At 57.3% G+C, this 15,933-nt stretch overlaps 2 protein-coding genes across 2 annotated transcripts in view; one reads left to right on the top strand and one right to left on the bottom strand.

Moving 5' to 3' along the window:
- Window positions 1-6,136, top strand: part of Stab1 (stabilin 1) — a 28,972-nt gene extending 22,836 nt beyond the window's left edge. The window contains exons 51-69 of the mRNA XM_052190062.1: window positions 1,187-1,363; window positions 1,439-1,525; window positions 1,771-1,920; window positions 2,024-2,080; window positions 2,165-2,363; window positions 2,891-3,040; window positions 3,124-3,228; window positions 3,421-3,528; window positions 3,605-3,798; window positions 3,899-4,043; window positions 4,128-4,261; window positions 4,347-4,512; window positions 4,604-4,713; window positions 4,908-5,027; window positions 5,099-5,248; window positions 5,325-5,429; window positions 5,517-5,663; window positions 5,747-5,863; window positions 5,954-6,136. Of these exons, the coding sequence (XP_052046022.1) occupies window positions 1,187-1,363; window positions 1,439-1,525; window positions 1,771-1,920; window positions 2,024-2,080; window positions 2,165-2,363; window positions 2,891-3,040; window positions 3,124-3,228; window positions 3,421-3,528; window positions 3,605-3,798; window positions 3,899-4,043; window positions 4,128-4,261; window positions 4,347-4,512; window positions 4,604-4,713; window positions 4,908-5,027; window positions 5,099-5,248; window positions 5,325-5,429; window positions 5,517-5,663; window positions 5,747-5,863; window positions 5,954-6,010 (2,478 nt within the window). The 3' untranslated portion in view covers window positions 6,011-6,136. The remainder of the gene's footprint in view (window positions 1-1,186; window positions 1,364-1,438; window positions 1,526-1,770; window positions 1,921-2,023; window positions 2,081-2,164; window positions 2,364-2,890; window positions 3,041-3,123; window positions 3,229-3,420; window positions 3,529-3,604; window positions 3,799-3,898; window positions 4,044-4,127; window positions 4,262-4,346; window positions 4,513-4,603; window positions 4,714-4,907; window positions 5,028-5,098; window positions 5,249-5,324; window positions 5,430-5,516; window positions 5,664-5,746; window positions 5,864-5,953) is intronic.
- Nt5dc2 (5'-nucleotidase domain containing 2) lies at window positions 6,033-14,371 on the bottom strand. The gene is made up of 14 exons (XM_052190063.1): window positions 14,074-14,371; window positions 10,294-10,478; window positions 10,131-10,205; window positions 9,813-9,868; window positions 9,596-9,689; window positions 9,363-9,491; window positions 9,200-9,260; window positions 9,005-9,107; window positions 8,812-8,913; window positions 8,520-8,601; window positions 6,922-7,008; window positions 6,678-6,818; window positions 6,458-6,522; window positions 6,033-6,368 (listed from the first exon to the last, which is right to left on the bottom strand). The coding sequence occupies exons 1-14, from the start codon at window positions 14,291-14,293 to the stop codon at window positions 6,107-6,109; spliced, it is 1,662 nt and encodes a 553-aa protein (XP_052046023.1). The 5' UTR covers window positions 14,294-14,371; the 3' UTR covers window positions 6,033-6,106.
- Window positions 14,372-15,933: the final 1,562 nt, after the last annotated feature.

Here is a 15,933-nt window from a genome sequence, read left to right as displayed (position 1 = left end):
TAAAAGCCTCCCAGTGTGGCACATACTAGGAAGTTGATCAAGGGGTGTGGAAAATCACGCCTGCATGTGTACCCATTAACAGTGGCTCCCCTACCCACAATTTCAATTTTATATTCAATCATGTTGGCAAGAGGTCTCCGTGGGTGAGCCTGCCCGACCTGACAACCTGAGTTTTCTCCCTGGGACCCACGAAGCAGGGGAAAACCCACTCCTGCAGGGTGTCCCCGTGTGCAGTGACAGGCATGTCCCTTCCCCCGCGTCTCATACACACAAACAAAAGCAGGTGAAGTCTAAAAAATAGTAAACTGAAACACCCAGAAAGGGATTTTTAAAACATTCAAAATTTGTATTTGTTTCATTGCCAATTATTAAAAAATTTTTCATTATACGTGAAACTGTGTTTTATGAAGAATATTTTTATACAAGCATACATTACATGTCGTGTATGTTCCCTGATTCCTTCCTACCTACCTTCTGCCCCCCTCCTTTTTAATTATTTTGTTTCACTTGACAGTTTTATTTTTACTCAAATCACATACACACATGACGTTATGATTCTCTCCATAATCTAGAAACCACCAGTGGGGAAAACAACACACAGTAGTTTCTTTTGGAGACCTGTTTAATTCACTCAATGCTATTATCTGCAATTACGTCCATCTTTCTGCAAATACACAACACTGTTTTGGAAAAAAATACTTTATATGCACAGTGGTTTTTTTCCACAGTGTTTTTTTAAATGATTTATTTATTTTCATCGTATGTTCACGGGTGTTCTGCGTGCATGTATGTCTGTATCCGATTTCTTTGAACGGGAGTTACACAGGAGGAGGAAGGAATTGTCTCAGGTCTAAGGCAAATTTTGTGTGAGCTGCCATGTAGGTCCTGGGAATCGAACCTGGGTCCTCTGGAAGAGCAGTCAGTGCTCTGAACCACTGAGGCATCTCTCCAGTCCTATTTATCTCTTATGGTGCCTAGTTTATAGATAATACTTCATCCCAGGTAAGTATATGTATGGTTCATACGTCCGGTTCACTGTAATTTAAGGCATCTGCAGGGCCCTTCCGACCTGCGGTTGAGGGAATGACTGCCCAGGATGCGTAGTTATCAGTGCCTGGGTCTCCCTGGGCCTCCTTTCTGCGGTCCTGCCTCATCTCCAGCTGTTCCACTGTTGCTCAACCCACAGGTGGCTGGCCTTCTGCCCATGCTTCAAGATGCATCCCATCTTCCCTTCACCATGCTGTGGCCCACAGATTCCGCCCTGCAAGCCCTGCCTCCCGATAGGAAGAACTGGCTCTACCATGAGGACCACCGGGACAAACTGGCGGCCATTTTACGGGGTCACATGATTCGCAACATTGAGGTGGGCACGCACCCGAGCTTTGGTCCCTATAGCCTACATGCCCAGCTCCAGTCAATCACATCTCCGTTTATTTAGGCCTTGGCATCTGACCTACCCAACCTGGGCCAACTCCGAACCATGCACGGAAACACCATCTCTTTCTCCTGCGGTCTTACCCGGCCTGTGAGTCTAGGGAGAGGGCTTGATTAAGCAGGGCCGGGCAGTGGTGGCACGTGCCTTTAATCCCAGCACTTGGGAGGCAGAGGCAGGTGGAGGCCTCTGAGTTCGAGGCCAGCCTGGTCTACAAAGTGAGTTCCAGGACAGCCAGGGCTACACAGAGAAACCCTGTCTCGAAAAACCAAAAAAAAAAAAAAAAAAAAAAAAGAACACGAGCAGAGAGGTCATGACCCCTGTCTCTCCCGCGTTAGGGTGAGCTCATGGTAGGTGAAGACGAGGCCCGCATTGTGCAACGGCACTTGACCTTCGAAGGTGGCCTGGCTTATGGCATTGACCAGTTGCTGGAGCCGCCTGACCTTGGCGCCCGCTGTGATCGCTTCGAACCCCAGCCACTTCAAATGGTGAGGAAGGCCACAGGCCACTGGTGCGTGGCAGGGGCCCAGCCCACCTATCCTACCCTGTCCACCCACCTGACCCTGCAGTGTTGGCCTCCATCTCTTCCAGAAGTCTTGCAGCATCTGTGGGCTGGAGCCACCCTGTCCTCGGGGCTCACAGGAGCAGGTAAGGGGCGGAGTTCAGGGTTGGGGTAGAGGCAGGGCACCATCCATCCAGCTCAGGCTGTGGCCTGACTCCTTTTTGCCCCAGGGCAGCCCTAAGACCTGCTGGCGTCACTACTCCAAGTTCTGGGCAACCCCGCTACACTCCATCACAATGCGTGGAGGTTCCTGGATAACGCCTAGTTTTTGGAACCGTAACCACGTGGGTAGGGGCTGCCACCGCAACTGTGTCACCACTGTCTGGAAGCCCAGCTGTTGCCCTGGTCACTATGGCATTGACTGCCACGGTAAGTATTCAGAGGGTTACAGACGAGCTGACCCGTTTCTCTGCTTCCCAAGATGGTTGAAGACAAAGCTCTAGTCAGCACCCTTAAGATAGGATACTGGAGGCTGGAGAGATGGCTCAGAGGTCAAGAGCACTGACTGCTTTTCCAGAGGTCGGGTCCTGAGTTCAATTCCCACCTACCACATGGTGGCTCACAACCATCTGTAATGGATGCCTATTCTGGCATGCAGGTTTATATGCAGATAGAGCACTCACACATAAAATAATTTTTTAAAAAAAGGATATTGGGGTGCTCTGGTGTCAAGAGGTGGGTAGGTATACAGAAGATTCCTGTCTGGTATGGGGTGCTGGAAGGTCTGAGCATTCTCTGGGTTTGGTGTGGTCTCCGTGGTGTGGGGATGTGAGTGGACTGATACTCCTCAAAGAGCCTTGGCTGGCCCTTGGTAGGGCACAGATGGCAGAGCCGGATGCAGGTGTGTGTTCTTATGAGAGAGTCTGGTCCCATTTCATGTCTATGCTATTCCCTAGCTTGCCCCGGTGGCCCTAAAAGCCCCTGCAGTGACCATGGCGTGTGTCTAGATGGCATCAGCGGAAGCGGGCGGTGTATTTGCCACCCGGGTTTTGCTGGGACAGCCTGTGAACTCTGTGCCCCAGGTGCCTTTGGACCCCAGTGCCAAGGTAAGCTATCTCTCTCTTCCCTGTCCCATTCTATCCTGCCCCAGTTTCCTTTGGCCCGTGTGTCAACTTGTCCTTCTCCCCAGCTTGCCGCTGTACCCAACATGGCCGTTGTGATGAAGGTCTTGGGGGCTCTGGCTCCTGCTTCTGTGATGAAGGCTGGACTGGGCCACGCTGTGAAGTGCAGCTGGGTGAGTGGTCATGGGCTTGTGTAGCATGTGTGTATACAAATATACACTGTGCATGTGTGTATACATGTATACACTGTGTGTGTGTACACACCCTGGCTGTCCACTCAGGTGGAGTCCCCAGGGGCGGATGGGAGACACAGTGGCTAGGAACGCAGCTACTGACCTGATCATATGGGGTGGGTCCTGGGACAGAGTTGCAGCCTGTGTGCACCCCAGCCTGTGCACCCCAGGCCGTGTGCCGTTTGGGCAACAGCTGTGAGTGCGGCCTGGGCTTTGAAGGAGACGGCCGTGTGTGCACAGGTAAGCTGAGTCTCGCAGGTAGGATGCCCTGAACCCGCTCTAGGACCCGGCTCAACCACCTCTCCCTTGCCCCCAGTGGCAGACCTGTGCCAGAAGGGACATGGCGGCTGCAGTCAGCATGCCAACTGCAGCCAGGTGGGGACAGTGGTCACCTGCACCTGCCTGCCTGCCTACGAGGGTGACGGTTGGAGTTGCCGAGCTCGCGATCCCTGCTTGGATGGCCACCGCGGAGGTTGCAGTGAGCATGCTGACTGCCACAACACCGGTCCGGTAAGCAGGTGGGGGGGCCCAGCAGCCTGTGTGCAAAGTCCGTCCCTCCTCCGCCCCCCTCTTCCGGTCTCCGCGAGACATCCGCTCTCTCTGCCCACAGAACGAGCGGCGCTGTGAATGCCACGCAGGCTACGTGGGTGATGGGCTGCAGTGTCTAGAGGAGCTTGAGCCCCCTGTGGACCGATGCCTGGGAGCGTCATCGCCTTGCCACACAGACGCTTTGTGCACTGACCTACATTTCCAGGGTGCGCTCGCTGACCCGCCCCCGACCCCACCCCATGATCCCCAGCTACTGTCCTATTAATCATATGCCCCCTTTCCTCCTGCAGAAAAACAGGCTGGTGTTTTCCACATCCAAGCCGCCAGTGGCCCCTATGGTCTGACTTTCCCAGAGGCCAAGGAAGCATGCGACGACCAGGGAGCGGTCCTTGCTTCGCTCCCTCAACTCTCTGCCGCCCAGAAGGTGCTCAGGTCTCAGGGGAGGAGCTAAGCCTGCGGAAGCCCACTGAGTTGGGCTTTGGTCTCAGCCTGTCGCCCTGCCTTTACAGCTAGGTTTTCATGTCTGCTTCATGGGCTGGTTGGCCAATGGCTCTGCTGCCCACCCCGTCGTCACCCCAGCGGCAGACTGTGGTGATAATCGTGTCGGTGTAATTAACCTTGGCATCCGCAAGAACCTCTCGGAGCGCTGGGATGCCTACTGTTACCGCATGCAAGGTATGTCCCTTCCGTCCATCTCTGCCTACCCTCCCCTCCCCCCGAACCCCTTAATAAGCCCCTGCGAGCTACTGACCTGCCTTTCCTGCAGACGTGGCTTGCCAGTGTCGAGTTGGCTTCGTGGGTGACGGGATCAGCACGTGCAACGGGAAACTGCTTGATGTCCTGGCTGCCACTGCCAACTTCTCCACCTTCTATGGGGTGTGTGGGCGGGGTGTGTGGGCGGGGTGTGTGGGCGGGTGGGCTGGGGGGGGACACAGCGGGAGAGGCTAGCCTCAGAGGTGGGAATGTGGGCAGCTGGCATCGAGAGAGAGGGAGAGAGGGAGAGAGAGAGTGAGGGCGCACGCGCGCGCGCGCGCGCTTACCCACAGCTCCATCTCCTTGCTCAACCCCAGATGCTGCTGGCCTATGCCAATGCCACCCAGCGAGGCCTTGACTTTATGGATTTCCTGGATGATGAGCTCACCTACAAGACACTCTTTGTTCCTGTCAACGAAGGCTTTATGGACAACATGGTAACAAGAGGGGCTTGGGCACTCTGCTCTCTCCAGCAGGCCCAACCCAACAGATCGTGCTCTGCTCCTAGACGCTAAGCGGCCCAGACCTAGAACTCCATGCTTCCAATGCCACCTTTCTGAGCGCCAACGCCAGCCGGGGGACACTGCTTCCTGCTCACTCAGGTCTTAGCCTCTTCATAAGTGACACGGGCCCTGACAACACTTCTTTGGTTCCTCCGGTGAGTCTGGCCTCAACTGAAACCCTACTGACTCAGCCCTTGCCTACCTGCTGGGCCTGACTGAGTTTCTCCACAGGCCCCGGGGGCAGTTGTGGTTAGCCACGTCATCGTGTGGGATATCATGGCTTTCAACGGCATCATCCACGCTCTGGCCAGCCCCCTGCTCACGCCTCCCCAGACTGTGAGTAGGGGGCGAAGGGGGAGACGCGGCCTCAAAGGGTGAAGGGACACTCTGGCCTGGTCCTCGACTTCGCCTTTCTCCTTACAGAGGGCGGTGCTGGGGTCTGAGCCTCCACCTGTGGCGTTAAGCTTGGGGGTTGTGGTGACTTCTGGAACACTGCTGGGGCTGGTGGCCGGAGCCCTCTACCTACGCGCCCGAGGCAAGCCTCCAGGTTTCAGTTTCTCTGCCTTCCAGGTAAAGAGTGGGGTGTAGCCTGGTGGCGGGTCCTTTGGCCTTGTTTGGGGGGCGGGGCTTACCAGTCAACACTCCTCTTACAGGCAGAGGACAACGCAGATGATGACTTCTCCCCATGGCAAGAAGGGACCAGCCCAACCTTGGTTTCCGTCCCCAACCCTGTTTTTGGCAGCAGCGACATCTTTTGTGAGCCCTTTGATGTGAGTGTGGGGTGGGAGGTGTGCAGGGGTTTTGTGAGGACTGGCCTGGGCCTGGCCTTGCTCAGCTGTACCCCGCCTCCGTCTCTGCAGGACTCAGTCCTGGAGGAGGACTTCCCAGACACCCAGAGGGTCCTCAAGGTCAGATGACGGAATGAAGCAGAGGCGCACGGAAGACACAAGACCACTTTTATTGCTTGTCAGGGTGGCTGAAAGGCCGATGTGTCCAGGACAATAAAAGTGCCCTCAGCGGATGTGGGCCATGTCGCCAAGAAAGGGTGTCTTCATGCAGCCGGTGCACAGCTGGTCCATCCAGAGGGGAGCCTCGTGCTGCAGGGGTGTGCGGCGCGGGTAGAAGGTGAAGTCTACGCGGTAGTTGAGCAGACAGCTGAGAGAGGCCATGTAGAGGTCGGAGAAGCGCACGAGGCGCCTGGAGAAGTAGGTAGGGTTATGGAAGGTGCGGAAGATGCTCCCAAACTGAGCGTTGAACAGGGCCTTCGTGATGCACCTAGGGAGAGAAACACGGTGCGCGTCAGCCGGCCAGCGTGCAGAGAAAAGGCTGGGACGGGCTCCCCGGCATGGCTGCCCTCTGCTCACCTCAGTTCTTGCCGCTCCTTCATCCAGGTAGCCAGCACCTGCCGTGACTCTGCATCCTGATAAGTCTGAAACACGGTGGGGGGAGACGGTGAGCATGCATCCGGAAGGTGCAGCTCCCGATTCCCCAGCTCCCCCCCCTCGCCGCCGCCCCGCCCCTCGCCGCCGCCCCGCCCCTCGCCACCGCCCCGCCCCTCGCCACCGCCCCGCCCCTCGCGGCTACCTGCATGCGCTCTAGCAGCCCAGTGAGAGCCTGCTGCCAGGTCAGCGAGTGCATGTACTGCTCCGTGTTGATGATGCGGATCTCGCGCTCCAGCTCAGGGATGATGGCTCCCGTGCGCCAGCCGTGCCGCAGCATGAGATCCTGGGGGAAAGGATGGGAGGCCGACCTCAGCACCAGCTGGGAGGACCGGGTATGGAGGGTGGGGAGAGCCTCCCTTCTCTGGGTAAAAGTCCAAGCCCCTCACCGCCAGGTCACTGTAAAGGTGGTCACCGAAATAGAGCACACGTGGCCCTCGCCATTCTGTCAGACGGAGAAAATCAAACAGGTTTCCCTGGGGAGCAGAGGACACTGCTGAGCCAACCGAATGGTGGTGGCAGCCAGGCTCGGCCTTACCAGTCCTCCCAAGTATCCGGAGGCAGCTGGAGCCAGCCGGATGCTGGGCTGCCCTTTCCCGCGGCCTCCCTGCTCCGTGGCCCTTAACTGCCCCAATAGGAAGGGGGTGGGGTCCTGCCTGCGGCAGAAACATCTCTTGTAAGGATGGCCTGGCCCTCACTCAAGGGCTGCTCACAGTGGCCTTTCACCTACCCAGGCAAGGGCTTTAGTCCCTGTCTGTGAGAAACAAACCACAGGGAGGGCCTCAGACCCTACAGCGAAGGGACCTGAAGTTCTTGCAAATCTCTTCAGCCTTTACCCAAGGGACCCTGTGGAACAACTTGTAGCGCTTACTGGCAGGCCACACGCTCTTCCTGCTCCGAAGCCAGGAAAAGATGAAAATATTGAGGCACAGACACAACTGAGGAAGCTTGGGGGTGGGTGGGTGGGGGGTGGGGCGAGGGGCCAGAGTTTGGAAGTACAGCAGCTCCCAGAGGCGCCACACTCCAGGGTGGGAATGCACACTCAGCAAGGCACCATGCGTAGAGCAGCTTGCCGCAGCGAGCCTCAGAGGGATGGGAACTGGTGCGGCCGGCCGGCGGCCGTAAAAGAACTGAACAGAGAAGCAAGGGTATCAGCTGAAGAGAGGACAGATGTGAGCAGGCAGCAGAAAGGCTTTGGGGGGTGTGGCCCCAAAATCTCAAGGGGCAGCCCAGGAAAGGCGGGGAAAGAAGGACGACTTAGGGAAAGGTCCCGAGAACTAAACAGGGCCTAACGCAGTGTCAGGCTCTCAGGCCTGAGAGCCGCCACAGAGGAAAGTCGCCTTCCCCCAGAGGGCTGGGCTGCCCCAGCTGGGTGCTAAGGCGAGAGCTCGCCCTCAGAGCTGTGGATGAGATGAGGGTGCAGCAGCGCAGGATGCTGAACGGAAGGGACAGGAGTGGCAATGTGTCTGCTCCCTGACCTGAGGCATCTCCATGCTGCTCTCCTGCCAAGGGTAGGCTCCCTGTCCCAGGACCATCTATGATCCAGACTGGGCCACCCATGCCCCAAATCTGGCCTCTCTTCCTAGCTACACGGAAAGCCGGGATGGGTAGTGGGGTGGTGGTGTGTGTCCCGATTCATAAACTGTCTTCACAGGCCCAGCTCAGGGTTTCGACCCAGCCGGTTTTGCCCGTAGTAGTGTTCAGTGACAAGGGTTCACGGGAATCATGGTGCAGGGGGGGCACGCCATAGGAAAGCAGGGCAGAGAGGTGACGAGGCCAGGGCTCCTAGACCACCATGCCACCTAGGCACGCGACCAAAAGGCCAAGCTGAGCCTTAGTATCAGTGGATATAGCCCCTAGTATCTAGCTTGCTTCCTACCAGTCCTGCCTGGTGCCACTGGCACCAGCCCCACAGGGCAAGCCTGGTCATGGCTGGGAGGCTGCCCCGTGCAGGCCGGAGCACCCACAGGCCAGGCACCATCCTTACCTGTCGATAGATCTTGCCCTTCTCTAGGCGAGTGATCCGGTCCCAGTGGAGGGAGCCCTTCTCGTCAAGCTTGCGAAAAGGCCTGCGGGGAGGGCAAAGAGCCCGATTTGCAGTCCGTGACAGAGCCAGGCTAGTACCTTCCTCCAAGGGGGAGGTGACCAGCAAGGGGTATCCTTAGCTAAGCACACAGAGCACTTAGTCAGGGCCACCCGGGTTTTGTGCCTGTGTCTTCTCGTCGGCGTGGGGCCTCCACCCTCCTCCCACAACCCCAGACTCCCTGCTCTGGCCGTACTTGCGCCGGTCGGTGAAAAAGTTGGGCTTGTCTGCCTGGACGATGACCACATCGAAGAGCTGGCGCCAGTCAGGCCCTACCATGTGCCGCATACCTTTGTCCCTGTGTGGAGGTGGCGCTGACTGTAGGAGGTCGGGGGAGCCGTGCTGTGCCGCCCCTCCCCCATACCCCGCTACAGTGGGTCTGGACTCACACGAAGCTGAAGGGACTGTTGGTAATGAGGAACAGCTGTTTCCCGTGGGCCACCAGGCGGCTCAGGACCGCAAATGTTTCATCCCCTCTCAGGATGTACTTCTCTGAAAGAGAAGATGGGTCTGCGAGGGCCGGGTCTGTGAGCGGCCCTCCCCTGCTCAGGCCGGCCACGGGGAGGGCCACTGTCCTCCCTTACCCATGTCCTGCTCAATCCACTGGTACATGAGACCCTTTACATGCACATCCCGGATGGCGTCCTGGAGGGAACAGGGGACAATGAGGATGTGCTAGAGGATGGCCTACCGTCTGTGTCACACACGGACTTCGTCTCATCTAAGGGACAGGCCCCACGTCCTCACCGTCACATCCTTGTAGAGGTGGACTTGATCAAACTCTAGGCCGTGGCCCAGAAAGTAGTCCACCACACAGGACAGCAGAGCCATCTCCGGGAGAGAGAAGATGTCCATGAACTGCTTGATGGACGGACCCTGGGGAGGCAGTCAAATCTCAGCCACCGCCCCAAGGACTAGAGCCTGACGGATCCAAAGTCCAGGGCCAGGTGCTTCGGGCAACGGCAGACTGTGTGGGTTACCTTGCCGTAGAAGCCGCTCATCTGGTAGAGTGGGATGTGCTGGGTACCTCCGTACAGGTCAATCACTTCATCATCTGGCACAGGCTGGAGGCCCCTGAGTCGGGGGGGGGGGGGGGGTGAGTTTGGGGGTGGGTCGGGGGACAGATGCCCTTAGCCTGAGCCCAGGCAGCGGGATAGCATAGGGACAGGGGCAGGATCAGGGCGGCCCCGCACTAACCTGTAGGCCGTTCCCAATTGTACATAATGAAAAGCATCAATTTTCATCAGAAGGCTCTGGAGGGATGGAAGGGCGGGGCCAGCGGTGAGCGACGGAGGGGCGGGGCCAGAGGTGTTTGTTGCTGGTCTTGGACCAGCTTCTCCTGGTACCTCCCAACCCTCAGCAACAAAACCTCTACTGGACGCAACGGGGGGGGGGGGGGGGGGGGAGCTACAGCTGAAGCGGGGATGGTCTGATAAGGAGAGACTGAGGTCGAAGAAGCTGGCCCTGTTCACATCTAGTCAGGAGGCGGGGGTCAGTCAGTGCCTAGCCACTCACCTTCTGAATGTCGTAGTGGAGGCCACGGATGGCAAAGCTGGGGTCATAGTCATACTTCCGAATCCCCTCAGGATACTGTTGGGAAAAAATCAGTATACCAGCATGCCAGGGGAACCCTGGGACTCATCTGGGGCATGGTCGCTCTCGGTCCTGCTGGCCTCACCTTGTAGTGTTCTATCAAGATGTCCCGGGCGGCATTGAAGATCTCAGGGTGCAGTGCGTCTGCATACTGGGCCAGTGTGTAGTCGTAGTCAAAGCCATAGACTTCGACGTCGCTCAGGCTGATCTCGTTGTTGGCATAGATAGCTGCTGGGTTTAGGAGGCTGCAGACCTCAGGGGGCAGAAGGTCTAGAGGGAAGGAGACCCAAGAAGGCGGGGCCATCACGATGGTCTCGGGGATATGGTCAACCGAGTGCTGGTGGCCACCTGCCCCCACGTGCCCCACAAGGCACGGGATCATAGTTGGCATCTTAGCCACTGCAGTAGAGACCAGAGAAGGGACGGGCCTCGGTAGGGCAGAAGTGGCAATGGGCTAGCCTGCTTCCTCTGGGGGTTGGGTCAGACTCACAGGCCTCCCTTTTTATGTTAATCAATCACCTGCAGTGCACCATGTATTCTGTTTTTTAGGGGTTTTTTTGTTTTGTTTTTTTGGATTTGGTTTTTTCGAAACAGGGTTTCTCTGTGTAGCCCTGGCTGTCCTGGAATTCACTCTGTAGGCCAGACTGGCCTCGAACTCACAAATCCACCTGCCTCTGCCTCCCAGAGTGCTGGGATTTCAGGCATGCGCCACCACCGCCTGGCACACCATGTATTCTGAACCTGGGTCTCTCCCAGTCTGGTTACTAAGTCCTACCAGACATGGCTACGTGGGAACTCTGGCACCTGTCCTCAGAAAAGTCATCATAGCCCACGCTCAAACCCTGTCCAGGAGCATCACTGACCACTGGCCTCGATTTCCACTTCCTTGAGGTTACCTACCAAGGGCTCCTCCCATTGGGTGCTTGCTCTCCGCTGACCTGTGTGAAGGCCGAGGTCACGGATGCTGCTTTGCCGCTTTACCCAGGGCTGGGGCTGGGGCCCCAGAACATGACAGGGGCGGGGAACACGAGGCTGCCAGCTTGGAACACCTGCGGCAGCCCTGGGGAGTAAGGGCCCTCTAATCGGATTTCAACCGCTTGCCAGACCACATAATGACATTCCCTGGCTTCAGCCAGGGAACATTGCTAATTACCACAGGCGGGACGTGAGATGTCGGGCTTTGGGGACACAGGCCAGCTCTCTTCTGGTGATAGTCACAAAAACCTCTGAAAGATTCATGGAGGGAAGCTAAGTCCTGTACTATGCCAAGAAGGTTGGTTCTGGGGCCCCAGGCTCGCTTCCTTGTCTCCCCCACCTGGAGAGTGGGCAAAGTGGATAGAGAAGAAGGACATGATGTGACAGGGAAGTGAGCCAGGCAGGGTCAGGTCCTCCTCTCGCGTCTGAGAATTCAAGGAGAGGGTATCTCAGCCCCAGGCTAGTTTCTTTTAAAAGGGGACTAAAGCCGGCGGAACCAACCTACTTTGTGCAGTACTGCTGCTTCAAACCTATACAATGTGCAGCATCGGATACCTCTGAGCTAGAAGCCCTGCGCTGGGATCGATTCCCTAGGTCACTTACAGAGCAGAAGGGGAAGAGGCAGGACCAGGCACGGTCTGGTCTCAGAGACTTGATGTCCAAGTCTCCAGGGAATCTGTCAGCCACACTAATCCTGATCACAAAGCAAAAAATCTCTGGCTCCACAGCACGTCTAGCGGCCGCCGCTCAGTGCAGACACCTCCTCTACGTGTTGAGCTGTTGCCTCAGAGGCCCCTCTGGAACACTGGGCTCCACCCCCATTTCCTTTAGTGTCAAGTACAGGGTGTAGGTGTGGGAACAGGTGTGGCTGGTTCCTCTGGCCTCAGTCAGCCAGTACAGAGCAGCTCTTCTGAAGATTCCCAAGTGTGGATCTTCACTGGGATATGTTCTCTCTAAAGCACTGCCTCAGAGACACCCCTTACTCGCTGTCATGAGGACCCTGAGCTTCAGCCGCCCACAGAGCTGGATGTTTCCGCAACCCTACACTCCTGGATGTCCACTTTGTTTATGAGTTGCCTGTGGTCAGAAAACCCCTGGGTCAGGAAGCATAGACACGTCCTGCGTGGGTCCGAGTTTGCAGAGTTCTGACTATGCACCTTGCCTCTGCTTTTAAGGGTTTTCTCAGGGGCATATACACCCTCCTAGGAACTGGTAGGATGGCCAAGAAGCCCACAGTGCCTGTTTATATACCCCATTTCTGGACCAAGGAAACCATAGCTTTGGGTGCATGGGTAAGCCAGGAGGTGGTCTGCCACGACCCAGAGGTTTCAGGCGGTTTTTATGATTTTACTGTCCAGTCCCAGACCTCCTTTCTTCAGGTCCTAGGCCTCTGGTAGTTATCACTTGTGAGTTAAAACTCATCTCCTTCCCACCTCCAATCCCACAAAGAAGTCACACTGCCACCTCCGGTGCCGAGAAGAACTAAGCTCAGGGAGGTAAAGGCACCAGACCAAACCACCCAGTACCCAGCACTTAAGTGGAGAAGCACATTCAGGCCACTCCACCCACTTTAATCACTCTTCGGCCTAGCCTTCTCGTCCCATGAGGCCGAGCAGTGGAGGTGACAGTCCTTCTCCCCTGCTCCCCGAAGGCCTACTAGCCCTGGCCCTAGCCTGATGAGGGGGCCACCGTTCAAAGGCATGAAGCTAGCTCACCCTGGCTTGGTAGTGGAGGTGACCCTGCACACAAGAACTCAGTGGGCCCTGGAGGATATTCTCAGTAGCACCACCCCCCCATCCCCCAAACCTCAGGCCACTCAGTCGGACTACTCCTGGTGCAGAACAAAGACTTCTTAAATAACCCCGTTCACCCTGCAATATTCTCAATCCTTAAGAGCAACCATTCCCGAGAGGTCTCAAGTAGCCTGACTGCAGCTTGTCAAGAGGTGAACTCTGGCCAATGTCCAGCTCTCCTCACAGCTGGAGTGGAAGCCCTAGTCCAGTCACAGCTGGAACCTCCCTGTCAGGGCCTCTCTGTCTTATCAGACAATGCAAGCCACATCACCCCTGGGGCTTCCTCCAGAAGCTCCCAGGCTCCTGCTTGGCCTTGTTCTTTCTGAGTCATCAGTGCAATTCTGGGACAGAACACTGAGGGTCTTCAGAGGGTGTGAGGCCGAGGGCCACCCTGCTGGCCAGTGATAGGGGCCACAGGTCAGACCACATCTATCGGCTGCAGAGGCAGGGCCCCACCAGACCCACCCAGACAGATGGACAGAAGCTCGGCACTCAGATCTCCTGCCTCATTAGCCCATTCCAAAGGAATGATTAGGAGAGGGTTAAGCGCCTTGCGCAGCTCTAGCTGAGACTATAGCAACTCCCCCGGGATTGCAGGGGGCCACAGTAACTTTTCTGTTCCTCCAACTGAGTGTTTAGAGTGCCGTAGACCTCCAGAGACAAGCCAAGAGGTGCTTGCAATGTCCGGCTGGTGTCACCTTACGTCGTGCCATCTGTGAGCACGGCTGTCTTTTGTCCACACACTGCAACTAAGGGCCAGAGAAGAACGAGGGACCGGGAGGGTTCTACCGCTACTGCCCGCAGACTGAACCCAGGAGCAAGATCATAGGGGCCGCGTGCACGGTGGCCGCTCCAGGCATTCCAAGCTCCCGCCGCCAGAAAACAAAACGCCCCGCTTGCCCCAGGAGTAGCCGTGCCCTGCAGAGGCACCTCCCAACAACCCGATGGAGCCTTTTCTAAAACGCCATTTAGCCCTCGGGTTTTGGGATCCCGGCGAGCCCCACTAAGCGTCCTTCACCCGGGACGGTGCCCTGGCCGTCTGCTGGACACCGTTCGTCTGACGATCTACGGCTCGCTGCCCACCCGACGTGACCCACCGTGCACCAGCCTCCGCATGTCCTGGTAACGAGCCCACAAGTGCGCGCTGAGGTCCGCGCCGTCTGCGGGCGCCGAGCGCGGGGTGCTAGGGCAGTGGGCTCCGGGACCCGGCGGGCCGCAGCCAGGGCAGGAGGGTGAGGACGAGGCGGCCCGCGATCCGCCGTGGCCTCCGCACAGCAGCCAGCGCCTGGCTGCCGCCCGCAGTCCCGCACCCGCCATGCCCCCTGCGCGCTGCCCCGGCTGCCCTCGGCCCGTCCGCTGGCCCGCCTGCCCGCCGCCCTCCGACTGCCCGCCCGCCACCGTGGCCGCGTGCTGCTCAAGGCGGCCGGCCAATGGGGGAGGCGCTCGGAGCCCATCGGGCCAATGGACGCACCACTCGGCCCAGGGGGCGGGAGGTCTCCGGGACGGGGCGGGGCGGGGCGGGCTCCGACCCCCGCCTCCTTGTCCCCAGCTCGGCTCAGGGGCTCTGCGCCCCCTTTGGTCATCTCGGGGGCGATGGCGGCACTTTTCCTCCCTTGAGCGGGAAGTTGCAGAGCTTAAGAAGAGCCCGGTCTCCGCGAGGCCCTAGACGGCCAGAGGAGCCAGAGTGCTCGCGAGTAGGGCTCTTCCTTCACCCCCAGGGTCTTTTTGCCCCTCCCCTGCGCTTCTGTCCTATTCTTTCCAGACAAGTTCTCCTGCCCCGGGGCCTCGTGCCCCTGCCCCAGTTTCTGACTCACTGCACGTTCCTCTGGAGCCAAGGCTGCTCATTCACGTAAGACAACCAGAGCGCTACGTGCCTTCAGTACCAGTCCGGAGCTGGCTAAGACCACTTGGCCTGATGGGTGGCTGACATCTGCGGAGGCAGCGGTTTCTTTGTATTGCCTGGTACCCAACACAGGTGATGGACTTAACTAGGAACCTATCTCCCGGGCGTACGCTTCTGGCTGTGGGCCAGGATCTTTGCAGCCACCTGATTTTGGTGGCTTTAAATGGATGAGCCGGAAGGCACAGGCGCCCAGTTGAATTGCCATGGTTTTTGTCAAGCGGTGTCTCAATGAAATTCTTTTCATTCCATCCACTTCTGTTTTCTTAGATTGCAGGTGTACACCAGGAAAGGCTGGCCCAGCATCCAGCGCCTTGGTAGTGAGCTGCCCAGCTGAGCACATGTGGCTGCTGGGTTTAAGGTTGTGTGTAATGTGTACATTTGTAGTTCGCCTGTACCTAGGCTGAGGATCTGCTGTGCCAGATTCTGGTCTGGGTACTGGTAGTCATGGATGCCAAAGGATGGGCTCATGGGTGAGCCCTTGTAGGTCTAATGACCTAGGTGGGCTGGGAAGACCTGGCCACGTGTGAATTTCTTCCAAGTGGATGCACACTTTACAAGTTTGAGTCCTCAGATCCAAGAGAAATGGCAACAAGTGCCAGGGGTTCGCCTTGTGTGGCTTCTTCTTGGCCTGCCCTCCCGGAAGTAGGTACCTCCAGCAGGAGGTACAAGGCGCTGCGCTTAGTCGGCTGTTTATGACCCCGCCCCTTTCTCTGCTCTCATGGTTCCCTCACTGCCTCTACTCCTCCTCCAACAAACCCCCATTCATACCAGATCTGTTGCATGACATAATTTCTCAGGGGTACACCTTGGCATGGGCCCGCCAGGCCTCCTCGCTGCGTTATAGTTCATAATAGCCACAGCTGTCACTTAATTCTTTTATGTTGTCAATCCTCACAGCATCATAGGAAGGCTCCATTTTACAAGGGTGCCGATAAGGATTTGACAGCGAAGTCACTCTTTACCTGGGTGCCCTTCTGCAGCTATTGGTTGTGATGCATAAAAATCGCTACAAGTTAGCAGAATAACGGTAATTTTCCGCTTATCATAGGTGTAT

The sequence above is a fragment of the Apodemus sylvaticus genome, chromosome 8, assembly GCF_947179515.1.
Source record: "Apodemus sylvaticus chromosome 8, mApoSyl1.1, whole genome shotgun sequence".
Lineage (NCBI taxonomy): Eukaryota > Metazoa > Chordata > Mammalia > Rodentia > Muridae > Apodemus > Apodemus sylvaticus.
The sequence above is the reverse complement of the archived record's forward strand: the minus strand, read 5'-3'. Positions and strand labels throughout refer to the sequence as shown.

Excerpts from the sequence above, each read along its gene's own strand:
- Nt5dc2 (XM_052190063.1), bottom strand. The coding sequence starts at position 14,293 with ATGGCGGGTGCGGGACTGCGGGCGGCAGCCAGGCGCTGGCTGCTGTGC. Across the intron at positions 9,261-9,362 it reads ACCTCTACAAGGATGTGACG|GACGCCATCCGGGATGTGCA; the intron begins GTGAGGACGTGG and ends TGTTCCCTCCAG. Across the intron at positions 6,819-6,921 it reads ACCTTTACAGTGACCTGGCG|GATCTCATGCTGCGGCACGG; the intron begins GTGAGGGGCTTG and ends CCTTTCCCCCAG.